Consider the following 10643-nt stretch of genomic DNA (forward strand, 5'->3'; position numbering starts at 1 on the left):
TCTCATTCCTGCAAGTAGCTGGTATTTATAGCCTCTTATGTGCTCCAGTTTCTGACAGTCGTGCATTCACACACCCTTCTCTCCTCTACTAATTCTTGTTCATACACCCCTAACACCTCCAGCTGTTTAGTTCTGGTTTGTACTTCGCCTTTCTGAACTAAATCCATAGGGGTTTAAACTCTTAGATGTAATGTGCCATCACAGCCTCAAAAGGGTCATGGTCTTCAGCTGGTGATAACAGCAAAGCAGCTGTGAACTTCAGCCCAGATGCGCAGGCAAGGGTTGAGGACTTTTTTTTTTAAAATAAACTAATCAACTAACATAGTTTTATTCTTTTTAAATTTTAAAGTCCACTTATATTCTTAAGCAAGAATCTGCACGTTATAAACCAGACTAAGGCTATGATGTGCCAGACCTACACATAGCAAGAGACCTTGGGACAGATCCTCACCTAGTGTAAATTACCATAGCTCCATTGACTTCAATGGAACTATGTAAATGTATAACAGCGGAGGATTATCTCCATTGTGTCACCCATCCAGCCACTGAGGCCATATTTTCTCTATAGGTAATAGAGCAGTCATACTTCAGGCAGCTTTGACTATTTCAGGGCAAAAATGACTCTTGGAATCATTGGGGCATAATGCAACTCTTCCCCCAATATAGAACTGTGAAAGTATTTCACAATGCAGTCCTATATAGACTTAATAGAAAATATGAGTCTCCATAGACGTAAATGTTTGTGTTCAACATTTTCCTTTTCCAACATTTCAGATGGGAAGAAAACTGGTATTTCGCTCACAGCCTCCAGAGATTAGACGGAAGGAGGTGTGCCCGAAAGAGAACACCACAAAAACGCAAGACGACTTGTTATTTTTCACTTGAGTTTAAAAGTAGTTGTACCTCCTTAAAGGTAGTTTTACAGTGCTGTAGCTTTTTCTTCCTACTTAGTTCATCTAGAGCAAAAATTAATATTCTGTACTGTAGTTTAACAGAACTTACTAACAAAAAGGAGTTATTAAGGGATCCTTATTATAAGTAGAAAACCTACTTTGTATATCTAATGTGAAAAAGCCCAGAATCTCTTCACTGCTTGTTCTGTAACACCTATTACCACTATCAACAGAGAAAAATGTCATTCCCACAACTTCTTCAGTATACTCCAGTGTAGTTAGCTTAGAAAGACAAGCTGTTTGCAACAGTAAAAAAATCCTCACTGACTTTTGAGCTGCTCTATATGACTGCAGTGCAACGAAAGAGATAGGACACCCGTTGCTACATAAAGTGATATATCACGATCCGGTTGATATGCACAACTTTAAAAATAAAATTCACCATGGGAAGCCACTTAGATGCAAGAGTTCACCTTTAAGAATAAAATAAAAGTAGTACACATATTAGTATTTTAAAATGTCATTTCAGCCCATCAGCTATGTAATCTTATTTCTATTTCAGACTGAAAGATTTCCTCTAGCATTAATCTTGCAACAACCTTTAAAAAGTTTGACTTTAAATTAGATGGTTTTATACAGTTAAAAGTTTCCGTCCATACGAGAATACACTAAACAAACAAGTAACAAATTTTATATAAATTTGTACAGTAAAACTTCAGACTCCTTAACAAAAGTTGTGAAAAACTGATCTTTATTTTCCAGAAATATACAAACTTATTCTCTCATTTCTCCGTCTTCTTCTTCTTCTTCTACTCCTCTGATGTACAGGACATTGTTACATCTGTAAACAGAACCAGAAGTTCTCTTAATTTTAAAGATGTTATTGTTCTGGCTTTCCCCAGATGAACACTAGCTTTTAACTAAGTTATGTGTTTTCCAAATTGAACTTGGACCAGCTACTTAAAAAACCCTCCAAATATCAAGTTTAGCAGGCCAACCTATTAACATATGTTGATTGTGATCCCACAGTCCAAGAGCTTTCCAGATGGTTCATTTTGTAACTGTCCATTATAACAGAGAAAATAAGTTATTTAAAGAATGACAGATTCATCGTACGTTAAGCTAATTTATTTTTAGGCCCAGAGCCTATAAACTTATGCTCATGTTTAACTTCAAGCACAAGAGTGTTTGCAGGAGCCGGGCCTTAATACATATGTAATAGTTTATTAGTACTCTGTTGAAATTCCTCCCTGCCACACACGCACTCTGGAGTCTCTGCCACCTGCTGATTGCTGTGAAACTGTTCAGTGCCTATTTAACTTCCTGATATTAGTAGTGAGATTTTCCTCAGCTACTGACAAAAGATTCTTATAAATATCCAACAAGAACCCAGAGAACCAATGAAAGACATCATTACAAAAGGAGAAATTATGAAACATTTGTGAGTTTTAGTGTTACTTCCCCCACCCCCGATAATATAGTTTTTTAGTGTAATCCTTTAATTGTAATATCTATTTCTATGCTAAACAGTCCCTGACAACGCTTTGTTAATGTCTTTAACATTGCACATTTTCAGGTTGCTTTAGGTTGAGTATTAGGAGTTGAACAGTTATGTCCATCTACAAATGTAATATGTCTACTATGTAATTTACAAAATACTCCAATTTGATAATTACCTTATCAAAACTTCACCAAGGTGTCCTGACAATGCACCATCTATGTATTCTTCTGTGTTTGCAAGCTTTTAGAAAAGAAAGAAAATATTAGCACAATTGTTTGAAAAAAATTCTCAGCCAGCAAGTAGTAAACTATTGTAAGGCTAAAGTCATTCTACAAGGGTTAATGGGCCCTTTTGGAGACTGGGTCTGTTCAATAGTAACTTGTACCTCATTAGAACACTTCATTTTATTATGCATGTAGCTTATTATGTTTTGCTTTTCATTTAGAAATGTGACCAGAAGTATGTAATATATAGCCAAGTATTGCCTATTGCTTTAGAACTAGTCTACAAACTAAACTTCCTGTAAGTGTACTTTTGAGGAAATTAAAACATATGTTTGCCATCAGGCTTCAAAGAAGTAATTACTGCTACTACTTATCAGTTCTTGTATAGCCCTTTTCATAAATTCTCAATCCAATCATACCTTCATCTTGGCCAAGGCTGCTGCGCTGCCCTGTACTGCTCACAGAGCTAAGCAGAACAGGAGCAGTGGGCTCCCTACCTACCTGTCAGATGACTTATTTGATACCAGACAAGTCACTCCCCTGAATAATCCTGACCCGCCCGCACCTGTGGGACCCGCCATCCCCTCTGAACCACCGTGATACACAGACAGACGCACACACCACCCACCTCTGGGCCCCTCTGAGCCCTGACACGCACCCAGCTTTGACCCAGCCCCCTCCAGCTCTGGGGCCCCCCGTCCCTCCTGAACAGCCCAGGCTGCCCGAGGGGAGCGGATCTCCCACAGCCCTTGGGGCCCCCCCGGGGCCGCCGCGTCCCGGCTCCCACTGACCTGCATGTTCATGTAGCCGTCAACAGACACCAGGTAGCCCTTGTACTCCATCCCCCACTTCAGCTTCACCATCACCGGCTTCCCCGTCAGCCCGTTCAGGAAGGGCTTGGGGTTCAGGGGCAAGCTCTGCGGGGCGCAAGTCACCACACCAGCGGGGTCAGGGCGAGCGGCCCGGATCCCGCGCGGCCCCCCCCCGCACCCCGTTACCTACCGCCCCGCCCCTCCTCCGCCCCAGGGCGCCCCCGTCGCCGCCACCCCCCCAACCCCTCCCCGCCGCGGCGGCGGCGCCCCCCTCACCATGGTAACGCGGCCTGGCGCAAGGCAGCGGTAAAAACAAAAATTACTCGCAGGGCCGCACGTGCACCCGCTGGAGTCTAAGAGAAAGGCAGGAAGTGACGCCCGCGCCTCCACTTCCGGGAGGGCGCCCTGACCTTTCGCCTTTTCCCCGCCCACGGAAGCCTGAGTCCCATTGGGCGGGGGGCGGGGGGCAGGGCTGGCGCGCGAACGGCAAAGCCGGGCGCTGAGTGGCGGGACGGAGTTGGCGGGCGACGCGGTTCTTCGCGGAGACTGAAGCGTGAATGGCCACGCCCCTTCCCGTGCGGTAGCGGCGACCTGTGGCCGTTGGTTCCGTACCGTAGTCCTCTGTGTGTGTGTGTGTGCGCGCGGAGGCTGGAATTTGAATCTGCGCTTTCTTAGCGGTTTTATGATGGCGGTGGCGGGAGACAGACCGTCCCCAAGGCCCGGGGGGAGCCAAAGCACGTGGATCCCATTGCAGGGTCCGGGCCTTTCCCTGCAGCTACTTCCCGTGGCCTGGCCCAGTGACTGCTCCGTGCAGTGCTGTGCATTTGATTATTTAATTCATAGGCTTTTCCGTGCCCCATTATTTCTCCAGTTCCCCCGTGGCCAGAGCAGCCGAGTGCCTCACAAACCTGAAGAACTTAGTTCTCTCTCTTCGCTTTTGAAAACTACTCAACCGTTTCGCCTAAAAATATTTCCAAATGATCAATTCGTCCCTGAGCTGAGAAAGAACCTGCTAAAGTAGAGCAAAAAAAGTTTTGGTTTTTTTTTTAAATAAAAAAGAAGAAGAAAGCTCATTGCAGGGTTGGAGTTAGCGGGGTTGTTGCCACCTACTGTACTTAAAAAGAAAAGGAGGGCTTGTGGCACCTTAGAGACTAACACATTTATTTGAGCATGAGCTTTCGTGAGCTACAGCTCACTGATGAAGTGATCTAGGCAGTAAAAGATACTCCCCTCATCCCCATTGTCTCTGTAATAACCTGGGAACAACAGGGTTAGAAATCTGCAAACTAGATTCAGTCTCATCCCAGAATTGAATGTCGTGTGAGTGTATATATTTATCCACAAGGCGGCAGTGCTTAACCTGCATTAGGCCTGTCTGGTGGAGCCTTCTGGTAAGAAACGCTGTTATACTCTCTTTTCATGTAAAGCCAGCTTTTTCCAGTTCCATGTTTCTTGCAATATGTTGAGGTGGAGCAAAGCGTAGTGAACTGGATTTCTTTTCAGAAGAGTAATGTATACGGTAGGATATTTTAATTAATATGGACATGGAATTATCAAAACTAAAACTGGAAAAAAATACTTAGCTCTTCTAAAAAGAAAAGGAGGACTTGTGGCACCTTAGAGACTAACCAATTTATTTGAGCATGAGCTTTCGTGAGCTACAGCTCACTTCATCGGATAAAGTCTGCTGCAGTTTCCACGGTATGCATCCAATGAAGTGAGCTGTAGCTCACGAAAGCTCATGCTCAAATAAATTGGTTAGTCTCTAAGGTGCCACAAGTACTCCTTTTCTTTTTGCGAATACAGACTAACACGGCTGTTACTCTGAAACCTGTCCTTTAGCTCTTCTAGTCTATGTCCCTGCCAGTGCAGGATTGAAAGCTGCAGTATAGTTTTAAACTTCAAGCAGTAGAACTGCTACTATTTCTCTTGGCACTAGAATGCCCAAAATGCCCTTCCTGGCTTGCTTACACTTAATGAATTTTAGCTGTGTTGCTGTAGTTATAACTCCTAACTCCCTTAAGCCCTAATAAATATTGTCTTTGTAACATTTAGTAATCCGTGTGTTAGCATCACAGTCTCATAGCAGTTGATCAGACAAGAACTTGCCCCAATATATATAGCTCCTTTTGAGACTGAGGCTACTGTACACAGTAAGTATGATTTTATTTTTTCTGCTTAATGCTTAATATATTCAATGAACAACTATACTTCCAAGCAGTGTCCACTCCTCTACGTATTTATATCCCCCCAAATCATTGGCAAATTCCTTCTGTCTCCATACTGTTCAAAGAAATAGTACTATCTCTGATTGAATTATTACTGGACCAAATCATGTGCCCTTCTCTGAGGCCACAGAAATCAAACTAAGAATGGCCATCCTGGGTCAGACCAAAGGTCTGTCATGCCCAGCATCCTGTCCTCCCACAGTGGCCAACTCCAGGTGCCCCAGAGGAAACAAACAGAACAGGCAACATCAAGTGATCCATCCCCCACCGCCCACTCCCAGCTTCCGGCAAACAGAGATCAGGGACACCATCCCTGCTCATCCTGGTTAATAGCCATTGATGGACCTGTCCTCCATGAATTTATCTAGTTCTTTTTTGAACCCTGTTGTAGTCTTGGCCTTCACAACGTCCTCTGACAAGGAGTTCCACAGGTTGACTGTGTGTTGTGTGAAAAAATACTTCCTTTTGTTTGTTTTAAACCTGCTGCCTATTAATTTCATTTGGTGGCCCCTAGGACTGGTGTAATGAGAAGGAGTAAATAACATTTCCTTATTTACTTTCTCCACACCAGTCATGATTTTATAGACCTCTATCATATCCCCCCTTAGTCATCTCTTTTCCAAGCTGAAAAGTCCCAGTCTTATTAATCTCTCCTCATATGGAAGCCGTTCCATACCCCTAATCATTTTTGTTGCCCTTTTCTGAACCTTTTTCAAGTCCAATATGTCTTTTTTTGAGATAGGGCAACACATCTACATACAGTATTCAAGATGTGGGCGTACCATGGATTTATATAGAGGCAATATGATATTTTCTGTCTTATTATCTGCCCCTTTCTTAATAATTCCCAATATTGTTTGCTTTTTCGACTGCCGCTGCACATTGAGTGGATGTTTTCAGAGAACTATCCACAATGACTCCAAGATCTCTTTCATGAGTGTTAACAGCTAATTGAGACCCCATCTTTTTATATGTATAGTTGGGATTATGTTTTCCAATGTACATTACTTTGCACTTATCAACACTGAATTTCATCTGCCATTTTGTTGCCCAGTCACGCAGTTTTGTGAGATCCCTTTGTAACTCTTTACAATCTGCCTGGGACTTAACTATCTTGAGTAGTTTTGTATCATCTGCAAATTTTGCCACCTCACTGTTTACCCCTTTTTCTAGATCATTTATGAATATGTTGAATAGGACTGGTCCCTGTACAGACCCCGGGGGACACCACTATTTACCTCTCTCCATTCTGAAAACTGACCATTTATTCCTGCCCTTCGTTTCCTATCTTTTAACCAGTTACCAATCACTGAGAGAACCTTCCCTCTTATCCCATGATAGCTTACTTTGCTTAAGAGCCTTTGGTGAAGGACCTTGTCAAAGGCTTTCTAAAAATCTAAATACACTATATCCACTGGATCCCCCTTGTCTACATGTTTGTTGACCCCGCTCAAAGAATTCTAGTAGATTGGCAAGGCATGATTTCCCTTTACAAAAACCATGTTGACTATTTCCCAACAAATTACGTTCATCTGTGTGTCTGACAATTTTGTTCTTTACTATAGTTTCAACCAGTTTGCCCAGTACTGAAGTCAGGCTTACCGGCCTGTAATTGCCGGGGTCACCTCTGGAGCCCTTTTTAAAAACTGATGTCACATTAGTTATCCTCCAGTCATTTGGTACAGAAGCTGATTAAAATGATAGGTTACAAACCACAGTTAGTTGTTCTGCAATTTCACATTTGAGTTCCTTCAGAACTCTTGGGTGAATACCATCTGGTCCTGGTGACTTATTACTGTTTAGTTTATCAGTTTGTTCCAAAACCTCCTCTAATGACACCACAATCTGGGACAGTTCCTCAGATTTGTCACCTAAAAAGAATGGCTCTGGTTTGGGAATCTCCCTCACATCCTCAGCAGTGAAGACCGATGCAAAGAATTCATTTAGTTTCTCTGCAATGGCCTTTTTGTCTTGAGTGCTCCTTTAGCATCCCAATCATCCAGTGGCCCCACTGTTTGTTTAGCAGGCTTCCTGCTTCTGATGTACTTAAAAATTTTTTTTTTGCTACTCCTTTTTGAGTCTTTGGCTAGCTTTTTTCAGATTCTTTTTTGGCCTTCCTAATTGTATTCGACTCTTCATTTGCCAGTGTTTATGCTCCTTTCTATTTTCCTCATTAGGATTTAACTTCCCCTTTTTAAAGGCTGCCTTTTTGCCTCTCACTGCTTCTTTTACTTTGTTGTTTAGCCATGGTGGCTCTTTTTTGGCTCTCTTACTATGTTTTTTAATTTGGGGTATACGTTTAAGTTGAGCCTCTATTATGGTGTCTAAAAAGTTTCCATGCGGCTTGCAGAAATTTTACTTTTGGTGCTGTACTTTTTAATTTCTGTTTAACTAGCTTCCTCATTTTTGTGTAGTTCCCCTTTCTGAAATTAAATGCCACAGTGTTGGGCTGCTGTGCTATTTTCTCCACTACAGGGATGTTAAATTTAATTATATTATGGTCACTATTACCAAGCGATCCAGCTATATTCACCTCTTGGACCTGATCCTGTGCTCCACTTAGGACTAAATCAAGAATCGCCTCTGCTCTTGTGGGTTCCCGGACTAGCTGCTCCCAGAAGCAGTCATCTAAGGTGTCAAGAACCTTTATCTCTGCATCCCTTCCTGAGGTGATATGTACCCAGTTAATATGGGGATAGTTGAAATCCCCCATTGTTACTGAAGGTTTTTTTAAATAGTGTCTCTAATCTCTCTGAGTATTTCACAGTCACTATCACCATCCTGGTTAGGTGGTTGGTAATAGATCCCTACAGCTATATTCTTATTATTCAAGCATGGAATTACTATCCATAGAGATTCTATGGTACAATTTGGTTCATTTAAGATTTTTACTTCATTTGATTCTATGCTTTCTTTTACGTATAGTGCCACTCCCCCACCAGCACGACCTGTTCTGTCCTTCCGATATATTTTGTACCCTGGTATTACTGTGTCCCATTGATTATCCTCATTCCACCAAGTTTCTGTGATGCCTTTTTTATCAATATCCTCATTTAATATGAGACCCTCTAGGTCACCAATCTTATTATTTAGACTTCTAGCATTGGTATATAAGCACTTAAAAAACTTGTCACCTTTTAGCTGTCTGCCATTACATGATGTAATTGAATGGAACTTTTTTTCTTTTGACTGTGTCTCATCAGATCTTACCTGTATTTTATCATCTTCCATCCTCTCCTCCTTATTAGAACATAGGAAATCTCCATTTATAGATCCTCCCCAGAGGGATGTCTCTGTCCAAACCAAATACTCCTCTGCACCTGTCGGCTTTCCCCAAGCCCTTAGTTTAAAAACTGCTCTACGACCTTTTTAATTTTAAGCACCAGCAAGCTGGTTCCATTTTGGTTTAGGTGGAGCCCATCTTTCCTGTATAGGCTCCCCCTTTCCCAAAAGTTTCCCAGTTCCTAATAAATCTAAACCCCTCCTCCATACACCATCATCTCATCCACACATTGAGACCCTGCAGTTCTGCCTGACTGGCCCTGCACATGGAACTGGAAGCATTTCAGAGAATGCTACCATGGAGCATTCATTTTCTTACTTAGCAGCCTAAATTTGGCCTCTAGGGCCCCTCTCTTATCCTTCCCTATGTCACTAGACCTACATGTACCACGACCACTTGCTGCTCTCCAGCACTACATGTAAGTCTATCTAGATGTCTTGAGAGATATGCAACCTTCGCACCAGGCAAGCAAATCACCATGTGGTTCTCCCGGTCATTGTATACCCAGTTATCTATGTTTTTAATAATCGAATCACCCCTTACTAATACCTGTCTCTTCACAATAACTGGAGTTCCCTCCCGCGGAGAGGTATCCTCAGTGCAAGAGGATACCACAACATCTGAAAGGAGAGTCCCAACTATAGGATCATTTCCCTCTGCTCCAGTTGGATGTTCTCCTTCCCTGTGGCTTTTATCCTCTTCAACAGCACAGAGGCTGTCAGACTGGGGGGACCGTTCTACTGTGTCCCAGAAAGTCTCATCGATATACCTTTCTGTCTCCCTTAGCTCCTCCAGCTCAGCCAGCCTGGTCTCCAAAACCCGTACATGGTCTCTGCGGGCCAGGAGCTCCTTTCACCAAATGCATACGTACGCTACCAGCCCATAGGGCAGGTAATCATACATGCTGCATTGGGTGCAATAAACTGGGTAGCCCCCACTGTGTTGCGGGACTTCTGCCTGCATTCTCTTTTTACTCCAGAAGTTTGTTCCTTTGTTGTTGTTTTGTTTTTATCAGGGGGGGTTTTGGGCTTTAAGTTTAAAGAAGTTTAAGGAGTGTTAAGTGTATCTAGTCCCCTGGTTCAGACTCCCCTGGAGACGTCCTCGCAGAGCTCCCCTGTTAGTTGCTCCTGTTCACTAGCTCCTCTGGTTGCTTAGGAGGGGGCTTTTTAAAGCCCTGGTCTTCCTGGGTAGCCATATTTTGGTAATATTACATAGCCAAACATTTCAGATTACCTGAAGTCAGAGAATTTGCCACACAGTATGTTGTGGCAAAGCATTTGCAAGATTAGGGTCAGTCGCTTAGGAAGATTTTCTTTGTGGAAGCTACTTTAGTTCTTTCCTGATACGATTGCTAAGGATAAATATGTATCTGTTAATACTAGTATAATAATTAACACTTATATAGCATTTCTCATCTGCAGACATTGGGGCCCAATACGACCATACAGTAGAACCTCAGAGTTATGAACACCTTGGGAATGGACATTGTTCGTAACTCTGAACAAAACATTATAGTTATTCTTCTAAAAGTTTACAACTGAACATTGACTTAATACAGCTTTGAAACTTTACTATGCAGAAGAAAAATACTGCTTTCCCTTTATTTTTTTAATAGTTTAACAGAGTACGTTTAACACAGTAATGTACCATATTTGCCCTTTTTACTGATTTATTTATTTAGTCTCTGCTGCTGCCTGTTTGC

At 42.4% G+C, this 10643-nt stretch overlaps 2 protein-coding genes across 8 annotated transcripts in view; one reads left to right on the forward strand and one right to left on the reverse strand.

Annotated features, from left to right (window-relative positions):
* CCDC38 (coiled-coil domain containing 38) overlaps window positions 1–2967 on the forward strand; it is a 40975-nt gene extending 38008 nt beyond the window's left edge. For all 7 annotated transcript variants that reach the window (XM_073327488.1, XM_073327485.1, XM_073327484.1 and 4 more), the window contains one exon: window positions 775–2967. In XM_073327488.1, the coding sequence (XP_073183589.1) occupies window positions 775–885 (111 nt within the window). In that variant the 3' untranslated portion in view covers window positions 886–2967. The remainder of the gene's footprint in view (window positions 1–774) is intronic.
* SNRPF (small nuclear ribonucleoprotein polypeptide F) lies at window positions 1624–3791 on the reverse strand. The gene is made up of 4 exons (XM_073327492.1): window positions 3707–3791; window positions 3410–3535; window positions 2570–2634; window positions 1624–1734 (listed from the first exon to the last, which is right to left on the reverse strand). The coding sequence occupies exons 1-4, from the start codon at window positions 3707–3709 to the stop codon at window positions 1668–1670; spliced, it is 261 nt and encodes an 86-aa protein (XP_073183593.1). The 5' UTR covers window positions 3710–3791; the 3' UTR covers window positions 1624–1667.
* Between the last annotated feature and the right edge of the window lie 6852 nt (window positions 3792–10643).

This window comes from Lepidochelys kempii, chromosome 1, assembly GCF_965140265.1.
Source record: "Lepidochelys kempii isolate rLepKem1 chromosome 1, rLepKem1.hap2, whole genome shotgun sequence".
In the NCBI taxonomy this organism is placed as follows: Eukaryota; Metazoa; Chordata; order Testudines; family Cheloniidae; genus Lepidochelys; species Lepidochelys kempii.

Bases quoted from the DNA above. Each gene is read 5' to 3' on its own strand.
- SNRPF (XM_073327492.1), bottom strand. The intron at 2,635-3,409 runs GTCAGTGGGAGC...CTTTTCTAAAAG, and splicing joins ACGGCTACATGAACATGCAG to CTTGCAAACACAGAAGAATA. The intron at 1,735-2,569 runs GTAATTATCAAA...TTCTGTTTACAG, and splicing joins CTTGGTGAAGTTTTGATAAG to ATGTAACAATGTCCTGTACA.